General features: G+C 38.4%; 1 protein-coding gene across 1 annotated transcript in view; it reads left to right on the forward strand.

Moving 5' to 3' along the window:
- Nucleotides 1-539: 539 nt before the first annotated feature.
- ASCC3 (activating signal cointegrator 1 complex subunit 3) overlaps nucleotides 540-19,348 on the forward strand; it is a 254,794-nt gene continuing 235,985 nt past the window's right edge. Inside the window, exons 1-4 of the mRNA XM_060753089.2 lie at nucleotides 540-672; nucleotides 6,244-6,394; nucleotides 8,797-8,947; nucleotides 10,659-11,242. Coding sequence (XP_060609072.2) covers nucleotides 6,305-6,394; nucleotides 8,797-8,947; nucleotides 10,659-11,242 — 825 coding nt within the window. The 5' untranslated portion in view covers nucleotides 540-672; nucleotides 6,244-6,304. The remainder of the gene's footprint in view (nucleotides 673-6,243; nucleotides 6,395-8,796; nucleotides 8,948-10,658; nucleotides 11,243-19,348) is intronic.

Below are 19,348 nucleotides of genomic sequence, written 5' to 3' on the forward strand. Positions count from 1 at the left end.
CAAAAAAAATATTATTATTGGCCACCTTGATTAGCATTGAATGGCCTTGCAGCTTCAGAGCCTGGCTGCTTCCTGCCTGGGAGAATCCTTTGTTGATTTCACTGACTTTAGCCATTTATTTTTGTTTAACCTATTACTCACATTCCCATGCTAAATAACACACACAAAGTTCGGGATCTGGGGCATCTTTGCCAAGCCAATCTAAACCTTTCGTTATTTTCCCCTTGTTTTCTTTTATTTAAATGCCAAGCGGGTGCGTGGGTGAGGGTCTAAAGTTCTCTCGGAAGTTCTTAGTCCAAATCGAAGCGTGATCAGTCTATATATTAGTATATCTATGTTTTTCCCCCTCCTCGGTGGGACAACCTGGGAAACGAAACAGAAACTCTAAGTTCTCCAGAGGGGCGGGGGAGGGGGGGGAAAGAGAGGGTAAGAGTTGAGTAGTACGGACGCTCATTTGAATACAGCCACGTCACTCGCGTTCCAAAGGCTGCGCGCGCGCTGACTCGCGAAACGAAGAGCGGAAGAAGAGGAACGCGCCTGCGCCAGAAGAGGAACCCGGAAGCGGCACCCGGCGCACAGCGTGGCCGCTCGGAGGAGCGACAGGAGCCGGTTTCAGGGGGCGGAGTGGGGTCAGCGCCTCCCTGTTGCGCCGGGCCTCTGGTTACCTGAAAGGTGAGAGAAGGGGAAGAAGGCGGCGGCCTCTGCAACATGCTTTGCTCCCATATGGGCTTCTGTGTTGAGTCCATTGGAGCTCCTTCCCAACTCCAGGTGCCTGGGTCGCAGAGCAGAGGGTTTGGCCTCGCTGCCCTTTCCTCCTCGGACAGATTTCCTCCTGGCTTTCACGGAGCCTGATCCCCAAAAGTGGGAATCCTACCTACATATTCAAATAATCCTACAGAAGAGGTTCCCCGCCCCTCATATATATATATGGGCAAACTTCGTCCCTCCAGGTGTTTTGGACTTCAACTCCCACAATTCCTAACAGCCGGCAGGCTGTTAGGAATTGTGGAAGTTGAAGTCCAAAACACCTGGAGGGACGAAGTTTGCCCATGCCTCCTATATAGTCTCTTAACAAGTTACACAGATTATGTCCCTGAAACGAAGTACTCATGGAAGTTGCCCTTTTATAAGTTCTTCAGCCTTCTCTGCCAAAAAGTGCTGGTGCTTCGCTGAACTACAAACTCCAGAATTACATACATAGTATTCAATCATTCAATCATTAAAGTGGTGTCAAATTCCTAGAGAGGGTTTCCTCAAATAATAATAAAAATATATAAATGCCTTTATTTGAAGTTTTGCACTCTCATGAGGGCCCTGTGCCCCTATCCCAGAGAATGGAGGGTTGATTATATGTGTTTGGGAGTTATTTATTTATAGATTTTGGAATATATGCATATGTATACTGAGACCTCAGTGGGTTAAACCTCTGAGCTGCTGAACTTGCTGACTGAAAGGTCAGCGGTTCAAATCCAGGGAGCGGTGTGAGCTCCTGCTGTTAGCCCCAGCTTCTGCCAATCTAGAGTTCCAAAACATGCAGATGTGAGTAAATCTATAGGTATCTTGCCAGCGGGAAGGTAATGGCGCTCCATGCAGTCATGCCGGCCACATCACCTTGGAGGCGTCTATGGACAACCCGGGCTCTTTGGCTTAGAAATGGAGAGGAGCACCCCTCCCCCCCTCCGAGTCAGACACAATGAGACTTAATGTCAAAGGGAAACTTTTACCTTTACTTATACTGCGATATCTTGAAGATGCTATTTCTTCAATCTGTTAGTGAATTCCCACCCTTACTAAACAATTAGCAATTCATTACAGCAACGCACTCTACATAGGGCTACCTTTGAAGACAGTTCAGAAACTACAGTTAGTCCAACAGGCGGCAGCCAGATTACTAACAGGAGCTACATACAGGGAACATACCACCCCCTTGTTGTGTCAGCTCCACTGGCTGCCTGTCCACTTCCGAGCTCGATTCAAAGTGCTGGTTTTGACCTATAAAGCTCTATAGGGTTCTGGCCCAGCTTACTTGTTCGAATGCATCTGCCTCTACGTCCTACCTCGTAACTTAAGATCATCTGGGGAGGCCCTGCTCTCGCTCCCACCAACATCACAAATGCAGCTGGCGGAGACGAGAGACAGGGCCTTCTCAGCTGTAGCCCCCCACCTGTGGAACGCCCTTCCAAATGAAATACAATCAACCCCATCCCTCCTGGCGTTCAGGAAGAAATCTTAGTTTTGGGACCAGGCTTTCAGACAATAAACATAAAGCAGTACTTTGACTGGAAATGGATTGGCAAGACGATATGTATGAGGATGCGGTTTTATTGTTCTATCTGTGGGTTTGTGGGCTGAGTATTGTTTTTAATGACTGTTATGACAATTTGGTTATAATTAATTGCTACTTTCTTAACTCTGTATGTATTTATGGTTTTCTACTGTGTTATTGATTGTGGCATCAAATTGCTGCCTTTGTTAGCCACTCTGAGCCCCCCCTCGGGGGGGGGGGGGTTGAGAAGAGTGGGGTAAAAATGCTATAAATAAATAAATAAATAAATAAATAAATAAGATAGGCAAAACTCTTTAAGCCCAAACTGTTTTCTTTTTCTTTTTAATTTCCTGTTTGAGTTGGCAGTTGGCCTTCTATATCTACAGGTTCTGCATCCTTGGATTCAACCATTTAGAAGGTGAAAATATCGCCCCCTCAAAAAATGCCCAAAAGCAAACATTGATCTTGTCATTTTAATGTAAAAGTTGCTGTTTTACTACACTGTTGTCTATAATGGAATTTGAGCAAGAAAAAGCTGACTAGAGGTTTACAATTGTTTGATCATGTGAGTAGTGTGTTGTTATGCAAGGTTGGCACTTTGAGTTGGAACTTTGAATACTTTCCATAAAACTGCAATTTAAGATGGAATTTGTAATACTGATTTTCATCATTATTAAATCTTTTTCTTAAGTATAATAAATGTGGTTGTTTTGCCCTCCCATAATAACATTAGCTAATGTTAGCTGTCAAAAGTTGTAGACGTGTTTTGGGACAATGTATAAGAGAATCCTATATGCACCTGGGGAAGTGTTCAGAGACCCATTTAGCCACTTTGGACCCTGTAGAAGTAGAGAAATGTGATATAAATTAACCAAATAGTAAATGTGTTAATTCTTAACTGAGTCCCAGTGAACCCTGTTACATTTATTTGGCTGATAAGTCAGTTACTTAATAGGCTTGGAATGTTATGGTCCATTGCTCTTGTGGTAGAGGGCCATATTCCTCACAGTTAAGATCACAGCTCTGCAGTGTAGGCCAGTTCATGCTAATTTAGAAGAACCTATTGATTTTAGTGGAGGTTCATACTAATTGAGTTTGGATGCTGTTATTATTGTTGTGGAATTCTGACTGACATGTATGGTTGTAAACTTGAATGCCATAATGGTCAGTTATCAAATTTATTTAATTTATCAAATTTATAAAAATAAAGTTATCAAATGAAGGCTGGAAACACCTAGATAGATTTTGAACATGACTTCTGAAATCAGTCTGCCTCTGAAAGGTCTTGAGTTTTGTTTTTTGTGGGGTTTTTTTAAGTGATGGCAGTCTTTTTCTTGGCAAACTGGCCACATCACCCCTTGTCCCTTGGATTTCATTGATTTTTGGTTCCATTGTTAGCAATGGAAAGCAGCAAAGGTGGAATTAATAGGTGCAAGATGGCTTTATTAATGAGCTGATTTGTAATGAGTTGCAAATATGACTCGTGGTTGACAGAAGCCAGTTATCAAATAAGTACAAAAAGTGAATTCTAGTTTTCTTTTGTTTATTGGACAAAATTTATTTATTTACACTAGTAAACATTAAGTGGAATTGCATCTCTTCAACAGTTTTCTTCCACACCTTAGTATCTGTGTTCAGTGGAGAAGTGACCCTTCTACTGCCATCTAGAGAGGCTTCAGTCTAAATAAGATTGGCAAAACAATTAAGATGATCAGCCATGTCAGTTGTCTAAACCAGTGGCAAGTGTGCCATATTGCAACTTGTGCCAGCCCTAACCATTGGAGCCACATGCCATCTGTACTTGGAAGGATGCATTGTTCGTCCTAACTAAAAACTATTGTATGTGCTCATGTATAAGCAACCTTGTTTTGCTTATTGCAGATTTTGGAACCAAAATTATGAATTTTGCTTTTACCCATAGATAAGGTGAGGGCAAAGCCTAGGAGTGTATAACAAATATTTTCCATGAAGGCAATGATAAGAAGTGTTGTATTGTTATGTTGTGTTTTGAGGCCTTGGCCTTTGTAAGCCGCATCGAGTCCTTCAGGAGATGCTAGCGGGGTACAAATAAAGTTAATAATAATGATAAGAAGAAAAAGAAGAAGAATAAGAGGCAGAGATGAGAAGTGCTCCCACCACCATTACCCCATTACGGATCGTATTGTAAAAGATCTTTATATGTATATCTCTTGAACACTTGAGTCTTAATTTTTATTTGGAATGTACAATATTATCATCAAATATTCCATAAGCCTCAAGTCTTTAAAAAAGGAAAAAAAACAGCACACCAGGAATGAGACCTTTATTTCACAATACAGGAATATTTATGATACATGTGTGCATACTTACAGGGCAAAGTGCTGTGGGTTTTCAGTGCTGGCAGAACAATAGAATCCAAATTAATCTAAATTCTATCCTGTTTGATCTTTTTGTTGCCATCCTGTCCACATGGAGAAAGGCCAGTTGCATTTGAGTCTTCTTTTATGCTACTTTTTAAGTGTCTGAGGAAGAAATGTTGGATTTCCTACAAGCTGGGTGAACAACATTGGAAAAGTCTCTTCTACCTACCAGAAGCCATTGGAAATGCGGAGAAAGTGCTGCCTAAACCTGCAGATCTCTCCCTTTCCCCTCTCCCAAAATCCTAAATTTGTTGGTCTTTACCTCCTCCCTAGTCTAGTAGTCTCTCCCTTTTATTTAACAGATCTCTGGTTTTGGTTCACCAGAGAAGGTTTTTGCAAGTTATCCTTACAAGCTTATCTATGCACAGGCAGAAGGAGAACAGTTTTCAAATGGTCATGATCAGGGCTCTAGACTCGTATTTAACTCCTGTGTTTACATACAAGTAGCAGAGTTTTGTTAGGTAAAGTATGGATTATTTTTCGATAATTTATTGGCAAACCTGATGCTCAAAGGAACGTATGAGCAAATAGGGTGCTTAATTAATGTCACATGAAACCATTTGTTTTCTTCTTTTTTGAAAAGGAAGTGCTGTTTTAAGCATTGGGGGCACTTTGTCTCCCTTTGGCTTGCATGTACAGGAGGAGAAACGTAACATTCTTTTCCAGTTGGAATAAACCACTGAGTCCTATTGTGTTTCAGTATGAGAAACTGTATCTTGGATAGTAAATGCTGTAGCAAACTGGAATAACAATGATTTTAGATCTGAGTTTGTGATAGTTATTCAAATGAGAAATGTTCACATCACAAAAGGAAACTTTATATTTTCTTATATTCATAGGTGAATGAGAGAAGCGAGTGTGTGAACTCAAGCTTGATTGCATTGCATTGTTCAGAGGAGACATCTGAACTAATTGGATCTGTTTTTATCTCTTGAGGGTTGATTTGAGGGCCCTGGTAGCCTTATGTGATAAATACTTAAAGAAATATGGTAAAAGGTTTGTGTGATTTTTTAAAAGAAATTGTGTTCTTAAAAGCAAATATTGGTTATTTTAATGTTCATCTTAAAAATGGACATTGTCATAACTGTATTGATGTGGCAGTATTAAAAACTGTTGTTATCCAAGACTTGGTTCTTTCTCATGCCTAGAAAATGCAATGCATATTCCTCAGTCATTAAAAATAATTTAAAATAATATTTTTGCCCATTTATAATTATGTTGGAAAGAGGACGATAACTAAACTGTGCCTCATCTGTGTTTGAGGTGGTAAATCATACCAGCTTTGTTTGATGTGACAAATACGGATTCCCAGTGCTTTCATGACTGACATGTTCCTTGTATTGCCTCACACTGAAAAACAGCACATTTGGGCTAAATCCAATATTAGCCTTACCTAAAATAGAGTACTGAAATGAATGCAAGTTGCTAGTGCTATCTTAGTACCATTTATTTTAGTTGATCTTCTATAGGTAGAACTTTCACTAGGTTTATCTATCCATTGATTAAAATCCTTATCTTTATCTGAAATGTTGCTGAGGTACTGGCAAAGTTTAATTCTGGTTTTGTTGATCTTTTTAGGAGATTACATATTGAAGATGAATGTAGTTTGTCATCACATGGATCGCTGAATGGGTAATAAATGGCCCTTCCTCGACTAACAGGAGCACTGCGCTCCTTTTCAAATGTCACTAAACAAGATGATTATAGTGAAGAATCTGCTGATTTAACGGTAACTTATCTGGATGAAACTTGAATATTGGAGAAATATTTTAATGTCTTGGTTTACATAAAATGTTCAATTATTTTTATTAACAAACAGTCACAGATAGCAATATTAGAATATTTTTCTTCTTCTTCTTCTTTTACATAAAGCTGACATTTGGGATGCTTGTACAAAATCTATAACTTTAGAAAAAAAGTAATGCATCTTCTGGTTAACCCTTGCTGACTGTAGTGGGACACCAGAAAGTAACATTCTGTGGATTACAGCCTGTGAATATTTATCCAAATAACTGTACAGAATTGGTTACTACATTATCAATATTCTGTGAATGATATTACCTTCTGTTTCACCACAAGTAGCTGACATAAGTTTGATTATTGGTAGATCAATTCTTCACTTCATTGCATGTGATGTAATTACTGTCTTGGGGATTACAAGTGTTTTTTAAAATAGTTTTTTGCTTTCTAAAATGGGAATGGAGATTGAGCTACTAGACTCTTGGTACAGAAAAACTAACATATTTAATGGGTAGAAGACACTCCTGAAACAAAGGCAAAGTAGCATAAATAATGCTACTAGTTTTTTCCCCAAAGTCATTGCCAGTCAATCCAGTCTTTTTCTTCACAGTAAATTGAGAAACAAATTGCTATCTGGCAATTTGATACTGAGATGCCACCTACGCCTACGTCTACCCAAGCACTTCAGGCAGATCCTGATTTTCATTATGTCAGTATAAGCCCAGAGTAACACTTCTGGATTTCCTTTTATTCCAGTTTTTCATCACTATAACTAGAAGAGCAATTTGGCCCTTTCTTCCCATGTCATCTGAAATAGTGCACTTATACAACTAAATGAACCATTAAAAGAGAATCCATTCTTTGAAACAAGCATCAGCAACAACTAATATAGCATAAATTGGAGGAACATTTTGTACAGCACTTTAATGCATTTTTCTTAAATAAATTCTTGATGGATGTCAGAAAAAAACTTTGCAGTACTAGTTATGTTTAATCTGGATGTACAGTTCTTTTAGCTGCCATTGTAATGCCTTTTATTCATAGTGGTGTAGAACAAAGATAGTAAAGGTAATAAGGTGAGTGGACTTACATTATTACATTTGTATGTTATTAAAATCCTGTGTCTCTGACTCATTTCATGCTTATGAACAATTGAAAGAATTCCAAGCAAGGTCTTTGACTTGTGGATTGACAGATGACATTGCAGGAGAAGGGTAGGATGATTTTAAAAGAAATCACCATTGAAATGTGGAACCGGGGAAAATATGATTAGTAAATTATATAGAATAACCAAAATGCTGTATTTCACTTTCTTCTGAAAGGATTTGGATAGCATATTTAAATAGAAGATAGCTAACAATTTCTGATAATTGTTGCAGTGCATAAGAGTTCTGAGAAAGATGGTTATATATGAAATTTTAGATGACCTTCTTTATGGCCAAACTCAGTTGTTTTAATTAGTACCAACATCATGTTTTAGTACACGTTGCAGTACTTTTTCTCTAAGGAGAGTTATTGTGTCATGTTACACAACAGAAGATATTTCACAGATTTTGGGCTTTTCCAAATCATTTCTGTTACATAGTGATAGCAACACGTTAAGCAACTTGAAACTGTAAGTCTATCTGTTCTTCAATTTAGAATAAGTTTTATTGCTCTAACAACATCTTTCTTCTGAGTAGGCATGTATGCTGGTCCCTCATTTTTCTCACTCATTTTATTTGTAAAGCTGCTTTCTCTCATCAATATTTAATTTGTCCTGCTACACATATTTTCATGAATGTGTTGTGAAAGTTAAAGGACACAAGTACATTTTGTTGCAAAAATAAATGAGTTTAAAGGCATTTTCTTATGAAACTTTCTTAGTTGTAAACCAGAAATTGAGTGTATGCAGTCTCATGATGCATATTGCCCTTGGATGTTTTCGTAGACTTGGAGCTACTTCCGAATTGTGGTGGAGCAATGGTGAAACAGGGGCACTTGGATAGGTGTTTTAATTTAGAGTAGAATCATGCTTCCCAAATCCTTTTTTTAGTGGCTGTTCTGTTTCAACAAACCAAAAGTGGTTCCCTCCACTTTTGCTTAGTGCATTCTGCTGAGTTTCATTTCCACAAGACTGCAGCATCAGGAGCTGCAACCTCTGATAGAATTAATTATTTGAAATTGGCAACTGAATCTGGTGAAATCTATGTATTTTGTTGAATAAAAATACAATCAGTTTATTTTTAGGTTTCAACTGCAAGTAAACATTTCAAATGCTCATTGCCCCCATTTTAACACAGTAAAAAAATACTAGGAAGCATAACAGGTAATAGATAAAATTCTGTGATGTTTTAGAACATTCATATTTTCTTTTTATTGCATTTCTGACTATTTACAATGTTTGTCCAGGATAAAAGATCCAAATTACAAGAAGAACAATCAGATTCTGATTTTGTCTGGAAGAGATTAGTTCAATTTATTGATGAAATTTCAGTCAAGGAAACCCAAGAGTCTCTACAAAAAGATTTAAAGACACTACTACAATCTGCCAAACAAATAGGTAAGTTGTAATTCGGAACTGGCTTAATTTTTGTGGAAGGTTGAAGAAGAACTGTTATAGATTAATTTTGTGAAAAACAAATGAACATAAAATATACACTCTTGTCTGGCTGTCTAGCATTCTAGTTCATCTTTTTTCAAAAAGGTTAATGTTCTCCCTATGTTATACACCATGTGATAGTAAATTAAATGATCCAAAATTTGAACAATACTATATCATACTTTCAGGGAAGGAAGAGATTTGAATGTACTTCTAGACATGTGATGACACATGCTGGAAATGCTCTAAGGCACTGGTTCTCAACCTGGGGTCCCCAGATGTTTTTGGCCTACAACTCCCAGAAATCCCAGCCAGTTTACCAGCTGTTAGGGTTTCTGGGAGTTGAAGGCCAAAAACACCTGGCCTTCAACTGAGTAAAGCTGAGTAGGAAGGAGGACTAGGTGGCTGAAATTTACTGAAGTAGCTATCCAAAGCTATTTGCATGAGGAAAACGTTCCTAAGAAGGAAGAGGAAGCTAAATTGTTAAATTCTTGTGTTGTGTCTTGAGCTGCAGGGAAATACTAACTGAAAGGGAGAGCAAGTCAGAAACTGCTTGTGTGTAGTGTATGAGAAAAGAAAGATTTATCTGAAGCATTTAGAAAGACTTCAGTGTATCCTGTACCACCATGTAAAGAATGGAGTATACAAGTAGAAATGTGATATACAGTTTAATATCTGGGTTTGGGGAGGCAAAATGAGGGCTGCCTCAAAAAGAATTGCCCCTGATTAAATTTTCCTTCCCTCGCCACACTTCTACTTTATATATGTATATGCCTTCAAGTCACCTATTCGCTTGTGCCCCTGTGAATTTCATAGGTCTTTCTTAGGCAAGGAATGCTAGTCCAGTTCCTTCCTCTGAAAGCTATTCTATAGCATTTGTGGTCTTCTATCTAAGTACTAGCCTCTTGTTCGATTTCAAGTTCAGATAGGATCTCCTGCTTTTAGGGTATTTACTCTTATGACAATAACTTAAAATTTCAAGGAAAAACTTAGAAATGTAATTTAGGCATTCAAAAAAAAGAGAGCAGGCAACACTGCAAAGGGAAAATGAGCACTCACAAATATTAGAGTTCTAGATGCACACGAATTAGACTGCCCAACTTTCTAATGCTAGAAATTTGAGAACTGAAGGGAAATATCAGTGTCTTTTTTGGAAGTCCCCAGCTATATTCTCTAGCATACTAAGGAGAAGAGTATGTCTTGGTTCATTGTATTCAGTTAAAGAGAAGTGCAACATGATAAATCACTGCCATATGCTCTTGTCTCTCATAATTCGATTCCTTTAGCAGAAGCATGTGTAGATCTAAAGAAAGAAAGTAAATGTCTTCATTTTATTGCAGTTTTTAGAGACAGGTTATTCTTAAGGTTTAGTTCTTGGCTTGTGTTTGTTTAATTTTGGGTTAGCGAACATTTGCTCCTCTGCACATTGGTGAACTTCTAGTCTTCTAATGAATAATAATTGCATTCTCTAAGACTGATGGGAATTGAAGTCCAGTTGCAACCAGAGAGTCACAGTTTCCTGACCTCTGCTTTAATGGCTTACCAGATTCACATATGTTTCTAGTATCAATAGGTGAATCAAATGCCTATCTAGAATACCTGTTTACTGAAGATAAGGGAAGTTGCTTAAAATCCTGAGTTGTCATCTTCTCTCATTTTGTTTCATGCACAGTGGGATCTGAGAATGGACAAGAAGCAATTGAAAGTGGTGCTGTTTTTCTTTTTAAAATATTTCACACAAAGGAATCTGTTGGCCACAATGAGACCAAAGCAATCAAACAGATGTTTGGGCCCTTTCCATCGTCCTCTGCAACCGCAGCCTGCAATGCTACTGCCCGGATTGTTTCTCACTTTACTGAAGAACAGCTCTCTGCTCTTCTGCAAACGCCAGAACAGCAGAGTAGTGACAGGAAAGTGGCCTTTGGTCAAAACATAGCATTTTCGTTTGACATGCATGACTTAGATTGCTTTGAAGAACTGCCAATAAATGGTGACATGGAAGAGCAGAACGCTATAAGCTTGGATTACAAGAAATTGCTGAATGACCATTTGGATCAGTTCCCAAATTGCTATGATGAAGATGCTGAGCTCACCTCTTCGGAGAAAGTGGATGATTCATTTCTGTGGTGTGAGGTTGGAAAATACCTGAATGAATCGCAAAAGGGAACTCATGGTGGGCCGACACTGGAACATCTTTGCTGTACATTGTATGAGATGCTTGCTTCAAATAAAAGCGGTGATGAGTTGCAGAATGAGGTAGGATACTCACAAATGTTCACAGCACTCAGGCTGCTTTAGTGTCTGTAACTTGAACCTAGGGTTTCCTTGACTAGGAGCTTTCCACATAGTTGGACTTTTTCTGTTCTTGCTTTATTATGGTGGTTTCTGCCCCCCCCCCCCCAAAGTCTCATTTGACAATCAGGAGAACCTTTGGAAACTAGGATAAAATAAATCAGGAGCCAATTCTGTTTTTCAGAGTATTATTTTAGATAGTTTATATGGAAAATAGCACTGGGACAGTCCTAGGATATCTGTTGATTTACTGTGAAGTGGCAGCACTTCAGCTCTTGTAAGGAATGCAGTTCAGGGAGAATGTATAATATTTGGTCCTTTTCAGTTTTGAATGCAATCCAAATGACATTTTGAATCAATAGAAATTGTTACTATATTGCATAGATATGACTAGAAAAATGGTCCCAGACTGAGAGTGTTATTCTTGTCGCAAACTCCATCTTGGCTCACCATACAAGAGGAGGAAGTCTAGGATTTAAATTTGGTAAGGTTGCTTTGTAGGAACATTATAGTGTAGATATGATGCAACTTCTAGAAGAAATGCAGAAGCTGGCAGAGGGGAAAAAAGGAGATGTGGCCACCCTTTTGCCAGAAGAAAACAAATGAAATTGGGAGTTGAGAGGGAGAACTCTCAGGAGTATATTCCATTTCTCTCAAGATAATAAAAAAGAGATTAGATAGTGGAAAGCATAAGATGAAATAGGAAAATTCCGGTGCAGAGTGATGATTCTAAAACTGTGCTACAGTTCTTCAATATGGTACTTAATCCATAGCATCTTACTCCACAGAGAACCGAAATGGAATTGATGAAAGTAGAAGTCACAGGGGGGGAGGAGTGAGATGAGGGGTTACATTAAAGAAATAGGTCAAGATCCTGCAGTAGGAGATGAAGCTATTGCAATCTGGCCAAGACTCATGATACCACCAAAACCTACCTTGAAGCCATTCACTTTTCAGTGTGATGATACCTTAGGGTTGAGAATGAATTGATGAATCCAGGCCTCTGTCATTAGTGAGAGAGATGCAGCAAGGACATAGCTTCTGTGGTCATTGCAACAAACGAACACACACATATACATAGAGAGAAAGAGAGAAAAATTAAATTGAGTCTTCTCTTCTCTTTAGCTCTTGATAAGTATATTTCCTTTGTGCATTTTAAAAAGAGAGGAAAAGTTTTGTTATATGCCTCTAAGTTTTACCCTTGATCTATCCAAAGGGCATAGCATATTCAATCATTTTGAGCCCAAAACCTGCCCTTGACTTATCCATGAGATCAACTTATTGGCACGTAGATACAGTAATTATGATGTCAGCTCATGATATTGTAATTCTTGAATAGGATGCCAGCTATATGGATCTAAAGGTAGGAAATGAAGCCAAAGAGAACCGGTTATATCAGCCCATTTTCAGTGTCCAGAATGAGTTGGTTTTCATTCTGTACAGTATAGTCGTCCAAAAACGTTCCTTTAGGTTGCTTGTGTTGTAAAGTGATGTGGATCCCAGCAGCAAGGGCTTATCTCTCACAATGCAAGTATATCTATGCTTCCAGGAGAGAAACACCATATTTCATCCTGGCAACTCGTGTGTGCTCCCCCAAAATCTGGAGATGGAGAATCATCTGGAGCACAGTTTAAGGGAGCAGGCAGTATGGAGTTGGGGTGTGTGTGTGTGAAAGTTCAGTTGCACAAATGGACATATTTATACATGCTTTTGGCTTCTGTCTACTATGTATGTATAAATGTTTTCTGGTTCAGTTTTGCATTCTATCCATCCACCAAATGGCATTCAAATTTGCCAACATAAATAACAAAGTACAGCAACATAAAAGTTAATTTATAAAACAAGGCTAATGTGATATTAAAATCATATAACTAGTTGAAGCAGTATATTTATAGATCAGATTAAGAACTTGGGCCAACTGATTCAATCTGTTGTACCTGTTAGCTTCGCTAAGCAGAGTTTTTGCTCTTTTGTGTCAAACCTATCAGTTCTGTGAGGCTAAAATGAAATAGGGATATATTTCATTATGACTTGTGACCTCATCACACTAGAGAATGAATTCACTTTAAATCTGGTTGCTGCCTCCTACAGAATTCTGGGATTTGTAGTTTATCGAGGAGCCTTTAAGAGCCTCACTAAACTACAGTCCCCAGAATTCTGCAGAAGGCAGAAACTGGATTTAAAGTGGATTCATTCTCTAGTGTGATGAAGCAGCTGTTCTGATTTTAATAGATTACTTAGAAACAAAACAATTGGTGTCATTTCCTTCTAATTCTCATAAAAAACCATGAAAGATTGTGTGGGTTTGTTTTGTGGGGGGGGGGGGGATAAAGTTGCACAGCAGATATGAATCTTAACTGGAGTTGAACTCATTTCACCTTTTTATGCCATGTATTCTAAAAGCTGATCTTGTCTCACTTTGGAAGTTAAGCAGTGTCAGCTCTAGTTAGTATTTGGATGTGAGACTGCCATCAAAAACCGCATTCTGTAGGCTAGATTTCAGAGGGAAGAAGTGGCAAAACCATTTCCTATTATTTGCCTATGAAAACGCTATGAAATTCATAGGGTTGCCATTTCGCCTTCAAGTTGAATGCATTCATACACGACATTGTTCTATTTTCCAGTTATAGGCATATTATCATATCTTCTTCTGCCAACATCCTTTAATCATGTGGTAAAAATTTGGTACCAAATCTCTATTGCCTTTTCTATCACACTCTGGGACCAATGTTTGTTTGCATTTGACAAACTGCAGCCATAGAGGGAGGAGTGGCTTATCTCAGAGCACCTTATGATAGGGAGGAGAGACTTTTAAAAATGTCCAACATTTTTCTCTTCACCCTTCACTCCATGAAATATTTCTGTCTTCATACCCTCTGATCCATTTTCATGAGGCAGGTTATCATATTTGTGATTGCATAGTGGTTTTGTTTTAATATTCCTCTGGGAATGGATATATGTGATTGTGGCTAGAGTAAGCCATGGTTCTTGGCATGTTACTGTGTGCAAACTGGGAACCATAGTTTAAAACTGCTAAAACAACCCATATTCAAATTGTAGGTTATGAATTTGGTGTATATAGAAATCACCATTTATTTCAAACCAAGATCAATGGTTTATACATAATAAGCGTCAATACAGTATTGTGATTTTGCTCAAGATTACAGACACTTTTGTCTGTTATTCTACACGTTGGTAGTATTCTGCTTGGTTAAAGACTGGCCCTTGTGCTTCCACTGTGAGCAGAAATTGTTTCCAGTAGCTACTTAAAAGTGACAGATCCCCACTTGTGATTGTTTTTATTAGTTACAAGTTATCTTTGATGGAATAGTTGCTCAACATAATTATCTTTGACATTGCTGGACTTCATCCTTTTCAATGCTCTTCCTAAAGCTTTTGTTCTAACCATACAATATGACCTTCAGCAAATTCTCTGTTGGCTTCCTGTTCTTTACAGCAGTAAACAAAAACGCTTTTAGGCTTTTCCAGGTGGGTTGATAGCAATAAAATTATCCAGTGGTGCTTGCTCACTCACATTGAATTGCCAGAAATTCTTCCTATTCCTCCCCCTTGCCCTAGTCTATGGCTCAGGCTGGGAGACAACATGCTTTAAGAACTTGCTTTAGTGTAATGGCATCCATATAGAAGCTGGAATTGGGTTTTTTCCACAGTTGAATGTTGTGTAATTGTTTTCCCATGATTTAGTTTCTATATCCTACTGTTTCTGTATGCCCTTTGTTTATAGTAATTCTAAGCTTGACTTGGCAGAGAACATCCTTGTTATATATCACTGCATTGCCTAGAGTATCAGGGTCTTGACTTGTAAAGTTAAGGTACCATTGCAATAAAATATAGTTTTAATAACCACAGTTGCCACCCTGCCCAGACTTGGGACTTAAATGGCATTAAGTGGGAAGCTGACCTTTTGTGGACCAGATGTCTAATTGTCTATGCTAGTCCCATTTGTTCTCTGAACTAAGCAGAGGATTTGTGTCACTAGCTAAGCAGAGATATGCAGAGCACCCATGGAATAAAAATTAAAGTCCTGAGTAAGAGCTGCTTGCATTGTTAGTTAAAATGCTCAGATAACAGGTGTTGAGTAAGCTCAGTCTCTTTGAGACTGACACACTCACCCTCAGACATATAGCTGTCGTAGAATCATAGAATTGAAAGAGGCTGCAAGGGCCATCCAGTCCAACTCCAATCTGCCTTGCAGGAACACAAAATCAAAGAACCTCTGACAGAGAGTCATCCAGCTGCTGCTTACAAGCCTCCAGAGAAGGAGACTCCACCATACTCCAAGGCAGCATATTCTACTGCTGAACAGCTCTAATTGTCAGGAAGTTCTTCTTCATGTATAGGTGGAATCTCCTTTCCTGCAATTTGAATCCAACTCAGTAGATAATACTGAGTAGATAATACTGAGTTGCATGGACCAATTCAGTGGGACCGAAGTGTCAACTAAGGTATGATTCCAAGATGTTCCCCATTGCACTCAGTGGATGCCCAATTCCCATTATATATGAGTGCAGTAAAATGATGTTCCTTATATAAAATGGCAAAATCAAGGTTTGCTTTGGGGATTTTTTCCCCCCATATTTTCTTACCATAGCTTGTTGAATCCATACATGTGGAGTGCCAACTATAGTCTGACCTGATCAAGAACAACTCATTATAATTATAAATCTTTTTTAATATCCCACTTTTCTCCCTCACAAGACCCAAAGCGGCTTACAGCATATTAATGTCATTGAGACAACAATCCAGATACATATATCCAAACCAATAAAACCATCAATAAAATATAAATATAAAGCATCTTAAAATGAACAATTTAAAAACAGAATATATATTTATGTGGCATCATGACAAGTTATATTGCACTTCAATCCAGTCAGTAACGTTATGGCACTTCTGACTAAATTTCTTTGCTGTCTAAACAGGAAGTGCTGGTTTTGACCTCCAAAACCCTATATGGTTCCGGCCCAGTGTATCTGTCCGAACGGATCTCCCTCTACGTCCCACCTCGGAGTCTAAGATCTTCTGGGGAGGCCCTGCTCTCGACCCCGCCTCTATCACAAGTGAGATTAGCAGGGACGGGGAGCAGGGCCTTCTCGGTGGTGGCCAAGGGGAATTCACTCCCTGGGGAAATTAGATCAGCGACATCCCTCCTTTCCTTTAGGAAAAAATTGAAAACATGGATTTGGGACCAGGCATTCGGACAATCTGGCAGATAAAGAAAGGACTTTGAGGATGGACAGGAATTGACTAAATGGAATGGAATTATGGAACTCTGAGAGATGAACGCTGAGCATGAGATTAGTTTTATTGATTGTATTATATGCCGACTGTTTTTAACTGTGATCATTGTTATAACTGCTGTTTTGTACGTATGTGTAATTTGTGTAAGCATCGAATTGTGCCTTTTTGTAAGCCGCCCTGAGTCCCCCCTCGGGGGTTGAGAAGGGCGGGGTAGTAGTACTCGAAATAAATAAATAAAATAAATGTTTTTAACTGGTTCTTAAAAGAAGAAAGGGAGGGAGCTGTTTTTATTTCTTGGGGAGGGTATTCCACAAGCTTGGGGCAGCCACCGAGAAGGCCCTCTCCCTCATCACTGCCAATCATATTTGGGATGGTGGTGGAAGTGAGAGCAGGGCATCTCCTGATGATTTTAAAGAGAGGGCAGGTTAGCATGAGGAGATGTGGTCAGATAAGTAAATTGGACCTGAAGTGTTTAGGGCGTTAAAGGTAAAAACCAGCACCTTGAATTGGGCTCAGAAACAAATTGGCAGCTAGTGAAGGTGCTATAGCAAAGGAGTTGGGCACTCCTTGGGTCCAGCACCTGTGAGTATCCTGGCTGCAGCTCTTTGGAGTAATTGAAGTTTCCTGTCACTCTTCAGGGGCAGGCCCACGTAGAGCCTGTTACAGTAGTCTATAACAAGCTTTTAAGAAATAGGGGTCTCTTTTAGGTCTGTCTGTTTTCATTTACTGTGCATACTTGTTATTTTAGAGCATGCCTTTAATATGTTGTTGTTGTTGTTATTATTATTATATTTATTTATATCCCACTTTTTATCTCCATATGAAAACTCAAAGTGGCTCACAATAAAAAGCATTGTAACATAAATTAAAACATACAAATATCAAAACAGTATTAATCATAATTAAATGCATATTAAATCACAACAGCTCCTGACAGTCTTAAAAACTTCCTTTAAAATATATTGCAGATGTATTTACTGTAAATAAAACTGCAGGAGGAAAATGTTGTATTGGATGCAAATCCCTTCATTATAAACCTGAAGTAGGTCATTGACATCAGTCAGGTTTTTTTAGTTTGGGGTGGGAATAGCCTTGCTCCATATTGGCTGATAATGAATGTGAATAGAATTGTTACATCAACAACTTTGCATTTGCAGAGGTGATGCAAATGCCCATTCTCCCCTGTCATGTCCCAGAATACTTATTACTCACTGTAACTCAGAATGAAGTTCAGAACATCATGGGGCTCTTTTGGTGTTATCTTCTAGAATTTGGAGATTGCATTTTCCCTGTTACTGGCCTGGTAAGATAGGGAGCTCCAGATCTCAGGGGGAAAAAAAGAAGAAGAAACCTTCTCTGTGATGCATCTTAGTGGCATCAGTGCCTGAATGGAAGAGAACAAGCATTTTATTAACATTTAAAACATTGCTTTTTTTGAAGTAAAGGAAGGGAAATGTAGAAACATTTTTTTCTTATGCATGATAATGATTTTCTGTTTATGATTTCTTGGTGGGGTTTTTTGATTGCTCCTAATAAAGAGGTCCCTTGAAGTTCAAGACCTAACAGTTCAATTTATAATTTTATGTCAAACAAAATGGTATGAAGTCATTATTCTGTGCATATAATTCAGTTTATGTTTCTGAAGTAACAAATTGCCTTTCAATCTATAAAGAATGTTAAGTTAACTCCCCCCCCCCCCAAATTCCTAAAAGGCCTCAGGAATTTTTTTCATGGCTTCCAAATTTTCAGAGATTTGATATCTCATGTCTCTCCCTTGTCATTAAATATAGTCACACTCTCTAGGAAATTGCTATGTTTTGTAAGCCAGAAAGCTATAGCAGGCTATCTCATTTTAAAATGTTACATTACATGTGTAACCCTTTTATCACAAGGTCTAGTATCTTGGGATATTTATGCTGAAGTTTTGCTGTGATTTCCCACTCCTTCTTCAATGTTGAAGATTACTATGGAACACCATCTACAGAATTAGAGAGCAACAATGCATGTAACCGTGTACCATACTCAGTCCTAAAATACATTCTGCGCCAATGGATCTCTACATAAGAGTCCACATGGGGCAAAGAACTTGATTGCTCATGATGTTACATTGTAGAAGAGTTCAGTATGCGTTAAATTTAGAACTGTTATTGGGAGAAAAGCAAATAAAAATGAATCAGTAAGTAAAATCATGATGTGTTCCTAACCTGGTTCTTAACACTTTGGAAACTCGAACCATCCGAGACCTACTTGCTTTTCGGAAAGCCTGTAAAGCCTTTCTTTTCCGGCTATGTCTGTCCTTGCTGCCTATTGTTATTTCTGTGGTTATTTTAAAGCTAACTGTATTGTTTTAATCTGGTTTTGTAAACCACTCCGAGCCAAATTGGGAGTAGCGGTATACAAGTTAAATAAATAAATAAATAAAAATAAAATATTTTGTACAATTATCATTACATTTATTTCTATCCCATTTTCCCTAGATTAGGATTCAATGCCATTTACAGCAATTAAAAAAGAGTTTGTTTAAAAATCCACAAGATACAAAATTTACAGCAATGGAGTGATGCTTGTATCCTACCCCAGTCAGCAGTCATACCCCATGTAGAGTGCATTACAATAATCCAATTGGGATGTGACCAAGACATGTGTCACCATGACCAGATCTGATATCTTAAGAAATAGGTGCAGTTGACACAAAGGCTTTATGCAAATGCACTCCATACCATTACTGAAACCTGGGCTTCTAGACTCACAGTCGAATCCAGGAAAACACGCAGGTTGCAAAGCTGCATCTTCAGGGGAAAAGTCCCT

The sequence above is a fragment of the Anolis sagrei genome, chromosome 1 (assembly GCF_037176765.1).
Source record: "Anolis sagrei isolate rAnoSag1 chromosome 1, rAnoSag1.mat, whole genome shotgun sequence".
Classification (NCBI taxonomy): domain Eukaryota; kingdom Metazoa; phylum Chordata; class Lepidosauria; order Squamata; family Dactyloidae; genus Anolis; species Anolis sagrei.